This window comes from Mastigoproctus giganteus, chromosome 5 (assembly GCF_048544385.1).
Source record: "Mastigoproctus giganteus isolate SK-2022 chromosome 5, ASM4854438v1, whole genome shotgun sequence".
Taxonomy (NCBI): Eukaryota; Metazoa; Arthropoda; class Arachnida; order Uropygi; family Thelyphonidae; genus Mastigoproctus; species Mastigoproctus giganteus.
In genome coordinates, this window is record NC_143579.1 from 49,760,144 (window position 1) to 49,779,951 (window position 19,808).

At 35.8% G+C, this 19,808-nt stretch overlaps 1 protein-coding gene across 1 annotated transcript in view; it reads right to left on the reverse strand.

Annotated features, from left to right (window-relative positions):
• LOC150085379 (uncharacterized) overlaps positions 1-19,808 on the reverse strand; it is a 130,622-nt gene that overhangs the window by 98,145 nt on the left and 12,669 nt on the right. The window contains exons 2-6 of the mRNA XM_090373190.1: positions 19,317-19,462; positions 12,508-12,574; positions 7,479-7,561; positions 7,254-7,355; positions 2,218-2,388 (exon numbers count right to left, since the gene is read on the reverse strand). Coding sequence (XP_090229316.1) covers positions 2,218-2,388; positions 7,254-7,355; positions 7,479-7,561; positions 12,508-12,574; positions 19,317-19,442 — 549 coding nt within the window. The 5' untranslated portion in view covers positions 19,443-19,462. The remainder of the gene's footprint in view (positions 1-2,217; positions 2,389-7,253; positions 7,356-7,478; positions 7,562-12,507; positions 12,575-19,316; positions 19,463-19,808) is intronic.

Genomic DNA, 19,808 nt, shown 5'->3' on the forward strand with positions numbered 1-19,808 from the left:
CCTGTATACAGTACTCAAGGTGTGGCCTGACCATTGCCTTATATAAGGGGATAATCACCTCCTTATCCCTGCTAGAAAAATTCCTGTATATCATATAGGGCCTCGAATTAACTGAGCAGGCTCAATGCTGATGGGATTCTTCCTCTTGCTCAGATTACAAAGCTGATGGAGCATAGATTCAAATTGAGGAAAGACAGTTGTAGAATTGATATACAGAAATTTGCCTTTAGCCAGCAAGTAGTTAACTGCTGGAACAAACTTCCATCTGTTGTTGTGGAAGTTGATAGCTTAAATAAATTCAAGGCAGAACTAGACAAACATTTGTAACAAATGGATCAGTGAAATGGGAAGAGTTTTTTTATTTTCTTATTTTGGCTGATGCTGTATAAGCTTGCTTTCTTGCATCATATGCCTCTACTAATGCTAAAATGGAACAAACAAACTTCTTGAATTGTAAGTTGCAAGAGAAACACTACCTTCAAACAAATAACATCACTGAAAGACTACTATTAATTGTTTAAAATATTGACCTAACCTAAGTTAATGCTGGTATTAACTAAATTTCATTAGATTCAACTGTGTTCCTCTCCCATGTAGAAATATGTTGAAATTGAAAAATTAGAAAATACTAAGGGTTTTTTTTTTTTTTTTATTTGGTTGAGAAAGTTTTTATGCAAACATAGATGTGATCAAGCAACTAAGCTTATGTAATAGATCACGCAACTAAGCTTATGTAATAGATCAAGCAACTAAGCTTATGTAATAAATCAAGCAACTAAGCTTATGTAATAAATCAAGCTCAAGGAGAGAAAAACCATATAGAGATAAACCATAACCACTTTATAGTGAGGACATATGAAGAAATTATTATACAACTGCAAGCAATGGAATTGCAAAGATCATCATTTCTTGCTGTCATACCATTCTTTACAATAAGCTTAGCATATGTGGGACTGGTTCAACAAAATCTCGTAGAATATCAGTAAACAAGGTAAAAATAAGATTTTTTAAATATGATTAAAAAGGTTTACTGATTTCAGGAAACTAAAAATAGCAGACACGTGGTCATTGTCGGATAAAATCTGACTGAGTGTATAAGGCTCAGTCAGATGGTTAAAAGCGATAAAACGAGTATTACTAAAACTGGAACAGTCACATAAAATATGTTTAACGGATAAAATGGTGTCGCATTGCTCGCACATAGGAGGATCATCCGCCCTCAGCAGAAACGAATGTGTCAGATGACTGTGTCCTATGCAGAGTCGGGCAAGAACAACTTCCTCACTCCGATTCCTGCGCAGACTGGACTGCCATGTTTGTATTAGAGGCTTTATTTGGTATAATTTATTTGTTCTCTCTCTCTCTATGCCATAGTTCTTGCCATTGGGAATATATCTTTTGGTGTATTATTTGCCTGTAGTCTGTATAGGGGACTGACAGGCAACGATTGTTAGTGGGAGCTGCTGATTTGGCTGCAGTGTCAGCCAAATCATCTCGTAGATAACTAGATGGAACATGCCCTTGCAAGCAGTGAGATGGCTGCCAGAGATGGTGTGAACCCAGGCTTATTCAACTATTCGAGTTATTTCTGGCCGAGGGTGAGACTTGGTGTACTTCTTTTCTGATCATAACTGACAAGCTAGCCCCATTACTGGAAATCTCCACCTGTATGCTGGAGAATGTTTAATGCAGTTCAATCAAACAGCAAAATGATGATAAAGGTCTTCTTCAACAGCCAGCATATCATTCAATTGAAAAGTTTTTACTGGGCAGTTGTACAATGACAAGACCATTAAAATGCTTTGTTACTTGTGAAATGCTATTTGACAGAATAGTCCAAGCTAAGCTGGGAAACTAGTCACTGCACCACAACAATGCCTCAGTACATCAGTTACTTCTTCTCAGTGAGTATCTGACAAAGAAATATAGAGTAACGTTCTTTCACAACCATCCTACTCTCTGACGATTACTTCATCGTCTGAAGGATGATAACAATTCTGAAAGGTGACAGCTTAATTTAGCAAACTAGGTGTACTGCATGATAGCACTAAAAATAACTGAAACTGTGAAATTGTGTTAATGGAATGGGTATACTTCAAGGGAAGGCAGAGGTGAAACCTTACAATAGGGTAAATAAACTAAATAAATACATGCCAAATTTCACAAGTCTTTTAATTTTATCTTTTATAAAAATAGTAATAAATTTTTAAATGTTACCTGAATTGGTCGATCACAGTGGCTAACAACCTGTAAGCATTTGGTTTTTCGGCTAACATTCAGTTCTATAGATTCCTTCCCAAACATGGCCTCTAAATGACCTGGAGGAGTCTTAAGGACATTCAACGTTTCCTCTGACACATGATGCTCTGCGAAAACAGTCAGCTCTTCCTTAAGAATTTTTTAAAAAATTATTACTTAAGCAACATTGGATATCTCAAAAAATATCTAAATGATTAAATAATCTTAATTGATATCAGTTACATATAGTAAGTATAGTAATCTCTCAATTTATAAACATCTGATTTATGAACGTTTATTTAATTTCAGAAACTCAACTAGATGCAACATTCTAAAAGTAAAATGAATGAGAATAAAATACTTTCAATATTTATGTATTTAAAGTGTTACTAGGTTAGTTTATTTAAATTTAGTTTATTTATAAAGTACTAACACACACAGTGAAGTGCAGTACAGTGCAATATTTTTTGCACAATATTACGTGTTACTGCTGTAATAAAATAAATAAGGAAAAGTACAAGTGCATTTACTTTATTTTCTTGTTTCTCTAGTATGGAAAATTCTTTTCCTGGTTATTGGAAAGTACAGTATATAACTGTATCAATCAAAAAAAATAATAAATAAACACAATACAAAACAAACCCTATATCTAGTAACTCTGAGATCAGACAATTGACATATTTCAGAATGAAATTTTTTTATCAATGGTTTTTTTTTTCAATCTATAACATTACATAATTTTCTACTTTAAAATAATTATTATTTATTACTAGTAGTGACAAATGAGGCAAGTAAGCAAGCTTACATAGCATCAGCCAAAAAAATAATCTTTTCATCCTCCCTAAGAATATGTCTAATTCCCCCTTAAATTTATTCAAACTACCCACTTCCACAATAATACGGGCGATTCAGGAAGAATAATATATATTTGGGGAAGTTAGAATATTGATTATTCTGGGTAAAAAAAGTTCATATAAATGTGTGTCCAATACTCAATGGATACGGAGATACAGCTGTTTGAAACTGGCATGCACAGCTCCCTGAATCAGATGTGACCAAGAAGCAGTTATAACCTGACACTGTTTGGTGTTAGAAGGGTTGTTAAGAATGCTTGCATTTTCACACATGCCGAATATGCTGAAATGGTGTTTGTCTACGGTTTTTATGGTGGAAGTGCTACTCCTGCTTGTAGAGAATACCGTTGACAGTTTCCTAACTGCAGAATACCAAATTCAAGAGTGTTTACACAAAACTTCGTGAGATCGGTACAGTTCTCAGTGCTCATATTTCTTTTGAACATGCAAATGAACAAAATGTGAATGAAATAGAACACATTCTTCAGTTGGTATAACGTAGTCTACTATTAGCACACAGAATTTCTACACGTATCGGTGTTCCACAGACAAGAGTATGGTGAACATTATGTGAGCACAGCTTGTATCCATATCACATACAGCAGGTGCAATACCTTCAACCAAGAGACGATACCCAGCAATTGGAATTTTGCCAGTGGGTAAATGCTAATCGCTGATTAATTCCGTTAATACTGTTCGGCAATGAAGCTATTTTCACCTATGAGAGTATCAACAACACTCGTAACTTTCATACGTGGTCAGACAAAAATCCATGTGCCACTGTAGAAACAAATTTTCAACATCACTTCTCTGTAAATGTGTGGTTCAGTATCATCGACAATCAGTTGATTGGGCCTGTGGTGTTACAAAATCACCTTACAGGTCCATTTACCTAGAATTTCTGCAAAAAGAACTATTGGAGGAAGTTCCCTTGGCTACAAGGAACATTATACCCATCTGGGGATACAATATCTAAATCGAACTTTCCCTGAATGATGGTTCAGCCATGGTGGTCCCATTTACTGGCCACCAAGGTCTTCAGACCTCACTCCATTAGATTTTTGTTTATGAGGATGGATGAAAAGCACAAGATACAAAGAAAAGAAAAGATAAGAGATGAACTGCTCGCTTGCATTTTGGATACTGCTACACTCAAAGGAATACCAAGGTGACCTCAGAAGAACAGTACATCATATTACCACGAGAGTTGTAAAGTGAATTGAGGTTGGTGGTGGGATTTTTTAACATTTATTGTGAACTAAAAAATTTGTTAATTATTTGTGTTTTGTATCATTCAAAAAAGTCAATAAATGTAAACAATAAGTGATTTATCGTTCTTTAATATCTCTCATAATGGCTTTGTGCATGCCAGTTTCAAACAGTTGTATCTCCATATCCATTGAGAATTGGACACGTGTTTATATGAACTTTTTTACTCAGAATAATCGATACCATAACTTTCCAAAATATTTACTTTTTTTTTTTTTTTTTTTGGTAGTTGTTGGCGCATAGGCTTCTGTGGCCATAATGCACCTCTCAAGGTTTTTTCAGTACTTTGATCCAAGCCCGAGGCGGGAATCGAACCCGCGACCTTTGGGTTGCCAGGCAGGCACTTTACCCACCCAGCTAGCCCGGTCGGCAAAATATTTACTATTCCTCCTGAATCACCCTGTATATGCTAATTTGTTCCAATAATCAGTTACTCTCTGTCTGATAGCAAATTCTGACATATAAATCCTGCAGCCATCCATTTTTAATTTACATTTATGCCCCTTATGTGTGTTCTCCAAAAAAAGAGAAAGAATACCGTCATCATTAAGTTTACTCGATCCATTTAAAACCTTAAATACTTTATTCTGGTGGCATCAAAAGTGCCCTAAGCCCTAGTTTTCAATCACAGCAATTTTCAGATCCAAAGTATTTTGTGCAAAGAAGGCCAACTAATCTGATTGCTCTTCTATGCACTTGGTCCAAGAGATACATATCTTTCTTAAAATGAGGTTTTGAGACCTGTACAGAGTACTTCAGATGCAGCTCAACTATTGCCTTATACAATGGGATACACTCTCCCTTTTTTGTGCTGGAAAAGTTCTGTATATAATATTGTTGTACGTGTTGGCACTAATGACATTAAGAATAGCAGATCTGAGGACTTAACAAGTACAAGTCCATACTGGAAAAAAGTCGTGAGTTAGGGTTAAATTTGAAAATGTCTGCAATTTTGTTTAGACATGATAGGAAGAAGTATATGAGCCTTGTCAATCAATTTGGCCCTAGAGAGATTGTGCAAGGCTCATGGGGTAGAATTTTCTCAGTGTGGTCTGTGCTTATTAACAGTAGAGACTGCTTTTACAGGGATGGGACACACTTAAATAGAAAGGATGCAAGGATATTTGCTAATACTATTGAGGCAGTGTTATGTGGGTCAAAAAATACAAGCCTTGGGGAGATATACAGACTAATAGATCAATAACAGTTGCAGGCAGAGGTGAAAGTGATTCTTGAACTGCTTCTATTGGAACGAACAGCAGCCTGAAAAGCAAGGTGGCAGGGATTTCAAGTACTCCTGGGAGTCATCATGGAACAAGTAAATATATAAGCCGTGTTAGGGCAAATAAGATTAAGAACAGGTGGATGTATACTTGCACATACACCAATGCTAGGCACACAGTAAATAAATTTGATGAATTTGAAGTGCTGGTCAAGACATCAAATGCAGACGTTGTTGGGATATCACAGACGTGGTATCACACAGATATAGGGAGTGCAGAATTTGAATATGAGAAGTACAATGTATACAGAAAGGACAGACTTGATAGGAAGGGAGGAGTGATTATGCTATTAGTTAAAATCTAAGGCAGTGCATCCAGTTGACATAGTCAACTGGATGCACTGCCTTAGATTTTAGTCAGTTTGGTGGTGTAACGTTGAGTCAGTTTGGTGGTGTAACACAAACAGTGGTAAAGCAAAAATGAGAGTAGGAGTGTGTTATAGACCTAATGACTCTGATGAGAAATATGAACTGTACAGAGAAATAGAGTTGGCCAGTAAATCAGAATGTCTTATAATATGAGAATTTAAATTTCTAGATATTGACTGAAACTTGTGGATTGGAAACTTGCACACTAGCAAGACTTCTGTGGATTTATTGGATGACTGTTTTCTACAGCAGCACATTTGTAAGGCATAATTTGAAAGTAATAGTCTTGATCTGATTATCAGCAGTGATTATTCATGCACATCAGGAATCTGCAGTTAAAGAAACCACTAGGTGGCAGTGATCACAGTGTATCGAGGTGGGATTTACTTAAACGTTCTTAGCAAAATCCTGTCAGCATAGTTAAAATAAATTGTCTCATGGTGCCATTTTGGGATATTGTATTCCATAAGTTTCTTATCCTTTAAAGGGCCACTTTGTACCTAGACAAATAAGAACTTTCTGAGACTATAATTTGGCAGGATCAATTTGACATCTCCCAGCCATTATTCTGTTGCATTGAATTAAATTACTTTTTAAAATTATTCTCATAAATGTGGTTGTTTTAGACCACAGAATATGCTATAGCCATTATACTATTTTAAAATAAAATATAAAAATAGTTTCCAGCTTTATTATTTGATTTTTTAAAACCAGGTCCTTGTATAGGGTGTTTTATCTATGATTCATGTATGAATAACAAATTACTTATGCATGAATCCTAGAGAAGATATCCTGCAAATTTATAAATACACTCCTGGTTCTATACCAGTATTTAATAATCTTAGCTACTAATCGTAATCAAAATTAATTACTGATATAACAAAAAATGCTATCTATAGTATTTTTCTTGAGATATATCATTATTAATGCAACGTTACGATATTAAAATAGGGACAAATATTTAATTTTTCAGAAAATTATTATTGGCTCAAAAAGTATCACATAAAGCATCAAAAAAAATATCAAAAAAAGTATCAGTATCACAAAAAGTATCACTGAAAATTATTTCAATGGAACACTAACAGGTTTAATTTAATAACAGATGTCTGTAATAGAAAGGAGTAATGGTGTGAGATTATACAAAAAAGATGTAATTTTAAAATGTCACTGCATTTGACATTACATTACATCTGCAAAAATTACATTAAGATTTAAACTAGATATAAAATACTAATGTTTACCTCAGTTTCAAATACTTTTACATCGGGAACAGGCAAAAAGCTTCCATAAAGTGCCAAGGCCAAATCACCATGTTCCTTGTTGATAGGGTGATGCACAATGATCTAGGTATCAACATTAAATAAAAGCATAAGTATAATTATTCAAAAAAATGAAAAAATATTAATTTTTAAAACGAGAATATTCTAAAGATAAAAAGCTAAGTAATAAAACTACAACTCAATTACCAGTTTTGTGCCATCTTTAAAAGTAGCTTCCACTTGAACATCAGAAATCATGCTGTCTACTCCCTTCAATACTTGCTTTCTTCCTGTACTTTTGCAAAAAATACTATCAGATTTAGAAATATTAACAGTTAGGAACGTTTATTTTAAGTATATCTAGACATTCATTTCCATAACATTAATTGTGGGTTGGGCTAATATTATTAAGTTAATGTAACCACTTCTGGTGATGGATAATTAGTCTCTCTCTCTCTCTCTCGGTAAAATTCACACATAATTATCCCTATCCTTGAGATGTTTTGTTTATGTTCTATCCCAGTAGTTCTCAAGCTTTTGTTGCCAGGGTCATACTTACATTTACAATTAATTATATTTGCAGAACCCCTAAAGAGTGATTGTGAATGAACAATATATGATTTTACCCAATCTTACAACTCACCAAGGTGCTCATACACACACAGTTTAAGAATCGCTGCAGTTGAAAACACAAAATGCTACATCTCTGCAGATTTTTGCATTTTGGACTAATATTTTAATTGGAAATATTTTGAACTTGTTTTCATAACATGTTAAAGACTGAGAAACATGAAAAGTGTGTATCGAATTCAAGTAAGCATAACTGCCATTTTGCATGTATGTACATATGTATATCTTATTCCATCACCTCGTTCTTATTGTGGAGTAATTAACTGTAAGGACAGACATACAGAAATGGGGAATGCAATTATGCCTTCAAGCACAAAGCAGTTTAGAAGAACGCAATATAAATACATATAATCAAAGATAAATAAGAGAAGTTGGTAATTAATACCAACATATTAAAAGTGAAGTAATCACACTGAAAGTGAATTAGAGGTTATGGTATCAATGTAGCATTGAGGAAAATTTTACACACACGCACACAAAATAAATTTTACAATCATATAAATAAATGGACAATGAAGTACTTTAAAGAATATATCACACACACACACACACACACACACATACACACAGAGAAAATAAATAAATGGACAATGAAGTAACTATAAGGAATATATCCCCTATAGTTAGTAAAGTTTACTGTATTTTGAGATAAAGTTGAAAAAGAAATGTATAAATTTCTCCAGTGGTGAGATTCATATATTTTCCAGCTCTATCTCCAAATCTATGGGGATAAAAGAAAAATATCAAAAGTTTTTTAGTCTTTAATATAGTTGCCCTCATGTCGCTCAGAACTACAATGAAATTTTTCCAATATATTGCACAAAACAAAGACAATGCCCTTCTGTACAATCTCCAATTTTTCACAGCATACAACAGCAATTCATCAAAGTGAAAGTTTTATTCATGAAAGTGCTCCTCCAGTTTTGGAAAGAGGAATTTTCCTGGTAGAAATAAACACCACAATGTACCTTTCTCGATGGCTATAATTGTGACTGCATGGTGAGGTAAAAAACTCCTGAGAATTCAAAAAAAAGAAATTGAAGCCATCAACATTGGTTGCTGACCAGGTAACAAGGGACCTTATCGCAGTGGAATTTCTATTGAAATGAGCAAAAGCCAGGAAAACAAGATGCAGGATATTTCAGAGACTGCTGGGAGTCATTGCCTTACAAGTAAACGTATGGGTTGTGTTAGGTTAGCTAAGAAAAAGAACAGGTGCATGTATACTTGCGTGTACACCAATTCATTTGAAAGTTTGGTAAATAAATTTGATGAATTTGAGGTATTGCTCAAAACATCAAAGGCAGATAATATTGGGATATCAGAGACGTGGTGTCACACAGATATAAGGAATGCAGAACTGGAATTTGGGGAGTACAAGGTGTACAGAAAGGATAGACACGATAGGAAGGGAGGAGGGGTTATGCTATTAGTTAAGAAACACATAAAATCCAAGGAAGTGAAGCCAGTCGACATCGATGAACAGTGCAGTGTCGAGTCAGTTTGGTGCGACATAAGCATTGGAAGATCAAAATTTAGAGTAAGGAGTGTGCTTTAGGCTTAATGACTCTGATGAGTATAATAAGACACTGTACAGGGAAATAGAGTGGGCCAGTAAATCAGAGTTTTATAATGGGAGATTTTAATTTCCCAGATATTGACTGGATTTTGTAGATTGGTCACTCACACACTAGCAAGGCTTTTGTGGATTTATTGGATGATTGTTTTCTACATCAGCATGTTTGGGAGGCAACTAGAGGGAGTAATACTCTTGATTTGATTATCAGTAGTGATTCTTCAAGCATTAAGAATCTGCAGATAAAGGAACCACTAGGTGGCAGTGATCACAGTGTGCTGAAGTGGGATTTACTCAAAGAGGTACCTACCATCAGGGGTAAAGGGAAGGGTTTTTGCTTTCGGAAAGGCAACTACGATGGTCTGAGACAGTATTTAAATTCTATACAGTGAGATCAACTGATGATGTTACCAACAGCAAATTCAAAATGGGAAGCATTCAAAGAACTTATCTTGAAAGTTACTAGGCTTTACATAGCAACTAAGAAATATTGTTCAAGGTTTAGGCCTAAATGGATGTCAGATGAACTAATGAGACATAGGGCAGAGAAGAAAAATGCTAGGGATACGTATACATTAACACGTGACACAGAAGCCTATGATAGATATAAGTTGATCTGTAACCAAGTCACAAATGAAGTTAGGCAGGCGAAGGCAGATTACGAGAAATCTTTGGCAAGGGATGCAAAGAAAAACAGCAAAGAGTTCTTTACTTATGTAAACTCAAGAAGGAAGGGGGTGAATCAGATTGGTCCACTTGATATCGATGGTTCAACTGTTGATGATCCTGCTCAGGTAGCTAACAAACAAAATAAATATTTTGCATCGACATTCACACATGAGAAGTTATTCATCGAGGGGAATGCCAGAGTATTCAACTCTGGCAGTAAACTAGATAATCTTGTAATAACTGAGAGTAAAGTGGAGGAGAAATTGTTGAAGATAAACACAAGAAAGGCACCTGGGATGGATGGGATCTATCCAGTTATATTAAAGGAGGCAGCAAAGGAAATAAGCAAACCCTTAGCCATAATTATGAGAACTTCCTTGGACTCAGGGGAGGTACCCATAGACTGGAGATGTGCAAATGTGACCCCAATTCACAAAGGAGGATTAAAGGCTGTCACAAGTAATTATAGACCTGTGAGTTTAACTTCTGTTCCAGGAAAATTAATGGAAGCACTGGTTAAAGAAGCACTGCAGGATCATCTAGACAAGGCTTCAGTTATAGCTCGGACACAGCATGGTTTTGTTAAGGGGAAGTCTTACCTGACCAATTTGATTGGATACTATGATGCAGTCACAAAAGAACTGGATGCAGGGAATAACTTTGATATTATATACTTGGATCTTAGAAAGGCTTTTGATACTGTTGCACATGGAAGACTGCTGCACAAATTGGAGCAGTGTGGCATTGGAGGAAAATTGCTGCTATGGATAAAGGGGTGGTTGAGGGAGTGAAGACAGAGAGTGGTAATCAATGGACACTGCTCATCATGGACTAATGTTATTAGTGGAGTCCCTGAGGGTTCAGTGTTGGGTCCATTATTGTTTTCTGTATTTATAAATAATATTGATGATGGTATATCAAGCTTAATGTCAAAGTTTGAGACGATACAAAAGTTGTCAGGGTTGTTAAGGACACTACTGACGCTATGCTGCTGTAACAGGATCTGGAAAGGTTGAGCAGATGGGCTGAGAGGTGGCAAATGAAGTTTAACATTGACAAATGTAAAGTACTACATATGGGAAACAGCAACCAGAGAGCAACATATCAACTATGTGGTACTACACTGACAGTGGTAGAGAATGAAAAGGACCTGGGGGTAATTGTGCAGCCAGATATGAAGTTCTCTGAGCAGTGCAGCCGGGCTGTAAGAGTAGCTCATGGTGTCTTATCAATGATATACAGGAATTTTCTAGCAGGGATATGGAGGAGATTATTCCCTTGTATAAGGCAATGGTCAGGCCACACCTTGAGTACTGTGTACAGGTCTGGAGGTCTCATTTCAAGTAGGATGTAGAGCTGCTGGAACGAGTACAGAGAAGGGCAACATGATTAGTGAATGGAACAAAGGGTTGCTCTTACGAAGAAAGGCTTAAGTTTTGCAAATTGCAGTGTTTGGAGACTGGTTGAATGGTTTGAGCATGCTCAATGCTGATGGGATTCTGCCTCTTGCTCAGAATAATCACCCGAGAGGGCATAAATTCAAATTGAGGAAAGAAAGATGTAGGATAGACGTGCGGAAATTTGCCTTTAGCCAGCAGGTAGTTCGTTGGTGGAACAGATTTCCATCCCTTGTTGTGGAAGTTGATAGCCTAAATAAATTTAAGGCTCAGCTGGACAGGTATTTCGAACGAACGGAGGGGTGAAGTGGAAATTTTTTTTTGGCTGATGCTGCATAAGCTTGCTTTCTTGCATCATATGCCTCTACTAATGCTAATGCTAATGCAGTGGAAATTATGTGTATCCAAGTCATGATTGATACTTGAACTTAAGATCAATGTGTCTTCATGTCTTATTATCAGAGTTATGAACCAGAAAACAAAGTCCTGAAGATTACTCCTAATCTCTCAAAGTTGTTCTGATGTCTCAGCATGGTCGGTTTTCTGGTCATTGGTTAACATCTATGAAATCAATAGTACAGAAACCTTTCTAGGGCTTCAAGCAATAAATTTCAACAGAAATAATTTAAATAATAAAAGTCAGTACTTTATTTATAGTTATCCTTTTATTTTATGAAAAATAGAAAACCACTGTAAATATATTATTTTGTTTGGCATTACTTGTATGACATATCTTGTAAGTTTGGTCACTTATGATAGAAAATATAAAATTAAGTTTTCCTTCTGAGAAGACCTTGGATCTTCTCAGAAGGAAAACTTAAAACACACACACACACACACACACACACACACACACACACACACACACACACACACACACACACACACACACACACACACACACACAAATAGAGTATAATTCTTTTTTAAAAACACTCTTAAAATGGCTTTAAATATACTATACCTAACATTTCTCTGCCTTTAGACATCAGTGCACTCACTGACATGCCATCCCTGATCAATTCCTGGACCTGAAATTAAATTTTTATAAATAATAATTTTCCCTTAATATGGAAAACACAATGTCAAATATTACTGTATTAGATGATATTTTTTTTTTTTTTTGGAAGGGAAAAAAATCTTATATTAGTTAATAACATATAAAAATTCTTATTGAAAACATCATAAAAGAATTTTCTGAGCCAAAGAATTACAATGATCAGTAAAATATATAATAAATCTATATTTTCATTTTCTTTTTAAAAGTGAAATGATATATGTCTGTATTTTGGCTACAGTTCTCAACATGATACTTTATCTAACTGTGACATGCAAATATTTATTTCATTAAATCATGTTAAGATGCTTTCTGTGTTATACTTTGTATGTATTTGTATTAATCTGTCTTTTAATAATTGTATAATATTAAAATATGGGCAATGCCCATATTTTAATGATTATACATCTAAAGGAATGTGAATCGCATAGGAACCCATAACCAGAAACACCACCGTAAGTCAGTACACGGCACTGTTCATCAGTTCGCGAGAGGGAAAATTTCCAGTTTACTCATTAAAGCAGTAGTTGCCGCACGAAGAGCATGCATCAATATATGAACTGTGAGCTGGCAGACATGCACCTAGTGTATGGATTAGCAGAGGGCAATGAATGAGCCGCTCAATGAATTTATGGAGAACACTCCCAGACAGACATGTACTGGACCACCGTTTGTTTGCACATGTGCATCAAAATTTGTGCGATTATGGGTCATTTAGAGGTAACAGGAGTAGTGCGGGCAGACCACGTTCGACGCAAACTCCCGCCTATGGAAGAAAGCGTGTTGAATGCCGTCCAGAATAATCCTACTGCCAGCACGCGTGCCATTGCCTCTGCCTTAGGAGTGTCTCGTTGCAGTGTACAGCATGTCTGGCACGACAATTCCTTACACCCCTTTCATCTCCAAAGGGTTCAGTTACTGTTCCCATAAGATCATCCTGCACGTGTGGCTTTTGTGCAGTGGTTTCTCCAAGAAAGTGTTCAACAACACTTTAATTTTCGAGCCAATGTTTTGTTCACGGATGAGGCTTATTTCACTCGGGAAGGCTTATTCAATCAGCACAATGCTCATGTGTGGGCTCACAACAACCCACATGGTGTGCACCCCCATGCAGCACAACATCGCTTCACAATAAATGTGTGGGCAGGTATGGTCGGTGACTATTTGTTGTTGTTATTTGGTTTTTTTAGGAGCATTAGCAACTAAGGCCATATTGCTCTGGGAATATGCGGTGGTCATTCCACATCTTTCCGCATCCTCTGTATTTGGTGGTGACGGGCTCGAACCCCGGTCTAATCAAGAAGCGTGTGCTATGCACTGCTGCTCCTTCCCACCTGGCTACAGAGGCGCCGGTCGGTGACTGCTTAGTCGGCTCATACCTGTTACCATTCCACATGAACTCCGCTATATATCGGATCTTTCTTGAAAAAGTTCTACCAAGGTTACTTGACAATGTTCCAGCAAATGTGAGAAACAACATTTGGTTTCAACATGACGGGGAACCTGCCCATTATGGAAGTTGTGTTCATTGTGACCATTTGAACAGGTATTTTGGGCATCGATGGATTGGCCACGGTGGACCCGTTGACTGACCCCCATGCTCACCTGATTTATCGAGTCTTGATTTCTTTCTGTGGGGGCCCTCAGTGTATGAATCGCCTGTGGAGACGGAAATGGATCTTGTGGAGAGACTAGGCTGTGCTGCTGCTACTGACAAAGAAACTCCAGGTGTGTTCGACCATGTCCTCCAATCCATGCTGTGTCGGTGTCACGCATGCATCGCGTCTCATTGTGGAACCTTCGAGCATCTGTTGTAACATCATGAAATGCATCTATCTCGTACTCCATTGTTAATATTATGTCAAATAAATGTTTGCCACTAATTACTGTCTTGTGTCATTTCTGCTTCTTGTGCCTGTGCTACTACTTTTCCGTGACGTTTCCGGTTATGAGTTCCTATGCGATTCACATTCCTTTAGATGTTACCTACCTCCCCTAAACGTTTGTACCAATATTTTTGAGACACCCTGTAGATATACTGACAGCCACTTCCGAATGCATATATCTACCATGTCCAGGGCTATTACTAACATGGACGGGAAACTGTGCTCCTGGATAACCTGAGCCCAAGCTTTATATTCTGACATCACATACTGTTTACTTTGCTACAACTAAAATTCTTCCAGACTCTGAGCTATTAGTGTACAAGGGCAGGAGTGTCTATTTCTATCCTAATTACCTTCCTAATTTTGCCTCCCATTAGCTAAACAGCCAGACAATGACTTTTAACCATAATACACAACATTTCGTTAATTATACAAAACCTCACAAATAATACATCTATATACAGTGGATTCCGGTTATTTGGGCCACCGGTTTATCGGGGCAGCCGTTTATTTGGGCAAATCTTAAAAAAACAGAACCCAATCGAGAAAATAGCCAGGTTTTACTTTGCTTAATTGGGACAACATGCCGCTTAATCGGGGCAAGAGACCACAGCACTGGAGATTACCCTACGATTGTCTGTGACCATACCATGTAGTTTGGTTAAAATTCTGGAGGTCACAACCATAAAACAATAAAAACAATTACAGTCACCTGTTTATTGGGAACTATATTTTATTACTCACCCAGAATTTGTTCTATGTGTCTATGTGTATTGTCTTTAAATTGTGTGTGTTCTCTAGCAATTTGCCTGTTTTGCTGGGTGAAAAAAACCCAGTTTCTGGAAAAAAATGTTTCTATCTATGCCACAATCTATCATAAACGGGTGGTAAATTCGATCTTATTGAATTTGCAATAATACCGACAGCTGGAATTCTGTGGGTTATTATGATGAAATGTGTTTACACTTCCACGGAATCTTAAATCATATAAAAATAATAATTTTCAGAATTTTCTCTAAATTCCTATTTTTAAAACTTCGTATCTTGTTACTCCATTCTCATTTGCGCATATCGTGTTACTTGCAATTTGTGTGTGCCGTATTCTTTGTTATTGATTGCTTATCTTTTTACTGTTTTAAATTTTAATCCCCACCCCACAAATGTCAGTGAACAGAAATGTCAACTAGTTAGTATGTACATTGTAATATGTATTACTATATATTAATTAATTATTACTACATATTAATTAATACATTACATACTACATATTAATTAAATAATACATTACAGTACGTATTAATTAATACTTACTGTAATGTACGTATTAATTATTCCAATTATCACGTATATTCCTCCGATTTTCACGTATCATTTAATTTTTTAATTAGTAAGGTAATAAAGGGTAAATCTGTGCTTAATATATCTTTACTTTTATAGCCTGTGGACAATATTCCTCCTATTTTCGCTCATTAGAATCGCTGTTTAATAGAATTAAAATTCAATTCACAAATGCGATCACAATGACTGGCACTTACTACACATTGTACAGTGAACAGTACTTTACTATGGTGAGTCCATCGTAACGTGATTTTATTGTACAGTGAACCAATTGTAAAGCGTGGTCTATTGAATTATTAACTATTTATGTGAAACTTCGGATAATTGGGGCAGTTGCTTAATCGGGCCAAAATGCACTAGTCTCGATGTGTCCCAAATAACCAGAATCGACTGTATTACATTTGTATAGAATATATGCAGTTTTCATTACTCTTCACCAAATATTAATATCCTAACAAACAATACTATATATATATAACAAGAATACATCCAGAAGGAATTAAATCAATAATTAAAATAAAAGAAATTAAATACACCAAGAAAAAATGACTGGTTCTTTATTCATTTATAAAGAATATATATATGCAACATGTAGTGTGTATTGCTTTGAACCCAACATTTGTTATACTAGTTTACTTCTTTTTATTTTGTGTGTGTGTGTGTGTGTGCGCGCATAATGATGGGTACATAATATATATCATTTTTTTCACATGTAGTAAAGATAATTTATTTATTTGTATTTAATCTCAATAGATGTATCATTATGCTTACATTTCTAAGTTTGTAATTCACTAAACCAGCATTAATGAGTAAGAGCCATGTCAAGACTTTTCAAGCAACTGAATGCAAACAAAAAAAATGCCTCCTAACAATAGAATAGAATTTTACACTGTAGCACTTAGTCTTCCTAAGTTTCCTTTTTTGACTTGTTTCTGCATTTTTACTGTAACAAAATGTAAAGCAGTTATTGTTTTGGAGAAAGGTGAAAATTTTAATCACTTCAACCTGCATAGAATGAAATCTGTTTTTAATTTGTAGAAGGAATACATATTATTCTTATGACTCCTGTATTGACTGAATTACTGTCCTTATTATAGCATGTGATGTTGAAGTCAGAGGCGGATTTAACGGCAGGCGCACCGGGCACGCGCCCTGGGCCCCGATTTCTGAAGGGCCCACGCAAAACCCCAACAAATTAGTTGAACTAATATGTTCAACTATTAGTTCAAAACTTTGTGATTATTATTATGCTATTATTAATTATATTATACATATATTATATTCAAATTTTATTGAAAATAAAACATTAATAGTACATAATATTTTTTATTTATTTAAAAAAATGGCTAACATGTATTTTTATTTTCCCTGTCTCTCTCTTTTTTTTAAGGGGCCCAATATTTTCTTCTGCGCCCGGGGCCTCAACCGACCTTAATCCGCTACTGGTTGAAGTGTAATAAGGACAGCAATTTGTTCACTAAATAAGTGGTACAGGAAGTAGCATAACACATTTGATCTCGATCTCTCTCTCTCTCTCTCTCTCTCTCTCTCTCTCTCTCTCAATGAAGTGCTTAGATTTTCCATTTCAAATTATCTGCACACCATGCCACTAAAAGAACAATCTATTTATTAATTTTCAAGAAAAATGCTTAATCCTGTCTCTCAAAGAAGCCAATGAATGAATGCAACAGTATCCGTGGACTAGAATAGCAGTGAAGCTCTCAACTTCCCTGAGAGCTTCACTGCTATTCTCATTCGATTGCCCATAATGAAATGAATGTTTGCCATTTGAGAATTATTTTATCCTGACTATTCATAATCAAGATAAAATAATATGTGGATTGAAAACAAAAAGGAATACTAAAGAAAACAACTGACAACTTACTTTAAGAACAGCTGACTCACCCAGGAATAGACATGGATTCATTCCAAAATTTTCCTGCATCTGCAGCGACATTAGATATGCAAATTATTTAAATTTACATGTCATCTTGTTTATTGACAAACATATTTGTCTTTACTCTATGAATAAAAAAAAAGAAATCAAGCTATAACTCAGAGAAGAAGCATTTCCAGACCAATGTCCATATGAAGTGTTAGGTGGGTCGGAAAACTGCTAGCTTGGGGAGACAGACACACAAATAGAACAACAATATCCACAGACAGAGGTGAAATTGATTTTGCACTGCTTCTATCAGAACAAGCAACAGCCTATAAAACACAGTGCCAGGGATTTCAAGGACTGCTGGGAGTCACCATGGAACAAGTAAATATGTGGGCTGTGTTAAGGTAACTAAGAGTAAGAATAAGTGCATGTATACTTGTAGGTACACCAATGCTAGGCACATAGTAAATAAATTTGATGAATTTTATGTACTAGTCAAGACCTTATATCTATGTAATGCCACATAGATTTCAGGAATGCAGAACTTGAATATTGTAAGTACAATGTAAACAGAAAGCAGGGTCAGGATAGGAAGAGAGGTTATGCTGTTAGTTAAGAAACACACAAAATCTAATGCAGTGCATCCAGTTGACATGGGTGGACAATGGAATGATACAGTTAATCAAAGTTCCAAGTACATGTGTATGTTTGAAATGTTGAGTCAGTTTGGTGTGACATAAGCACTTGGAAAACAAAAATGAGAGTAGGAGTGTGTTATAGGCCTAATAACTCTGATGATTACAACAAACAACTGTACAGAGAAATAGAGTGGGCCAGTAAATCAGAATGTGTTATAATGGGAGATTTTAAATTTCAGATATTGACTGGAACTTGTGGATTGATCACTCACACATGAGCAAGATTTTTGTGGATTTATTCGATGACCGTTTTCTACAGCAGCATGTTCAAAAGGTAACCAGAGGGAGTAATACTCTTTATCTGATTATCAGCAGTGATAATTCATTCATTAAGAATCTGAAAATTCTTAATTAATATGTGATGTTGTGGCATTTACTTAAAAATATAACTACAATCAGGGCAATTACATCTTTAAGCGGCGCCTCTGTAGCCAGGTGGGCAGGAACAGTAGTGCGTAGCACACGCTTCTTGATCAGACCGGAGTTAGAGCCCGTGACAACCAAATACGGAGGATGCGGAAAGGTCAGAAATGACCACCGCATATCCCCGGAGCAATATGGCCTTAGTTGCTAATGCTCCTAAAACCAAATAACAACATCTTTAAGCTCATGGGGTTTTGTCAATGATATACAGGAATTTTGCTACCAACATACTTCCAAAGTTTGATGAGACCTTTCAAAAACACCATATATAGCCATGGCTGTGCTTGTAATTTTTCACATAACTACGCATACAAGATATGATAGATTACATATGATGGATGACATATAATATAAATAATGCTGACAGATTAGCTTTAGATGCAAGCTACACTATCTGGAAATCATACTATCTAACAGCCAACTTCTGAGGGGAAGTGGGGAGAAGTGCATGTGTATGTATGAAAGTACAGCTAATTTATAACCTACCTGAGAAGCAATTAATGCAACTGCTTCAGGATGATTAAGCTTCAAACCTCTTGCCAATCTCTTCTGGGCCAAAGCACCAGCCTGATGAATCAAAAGACCTTCTATTTCTCTAGGAGCAAGCCTCATGATTTTGTTTTATAACTAATCTGAAATAACAACAATATTTCTGAAGAAAATTACCAAAATAAATGCTGATAATAAATAATTTCTAGTTATTAGTCAGTCATTGAAATCATTAGTCAGTAATTGTCCTGAAAATATCATGTTAATTCACAAAAAATTAACAGTTTGTGCACTGTATGAATGACAGATGCAGTAAAATTCTTGTTAGAATGCACATTTTTAAGCCACTTTCCTGATCAGACAGATTAAGAAAGTGGCATAGGAATAGCAGGAAAATGCCAAAGAAAATAAAAAATTTCCATATCTAATCTTTTTTCAACAGGGTGCTAACATTAAAACTGCCAAGACCTCTTCAACAGATCAGCTTTC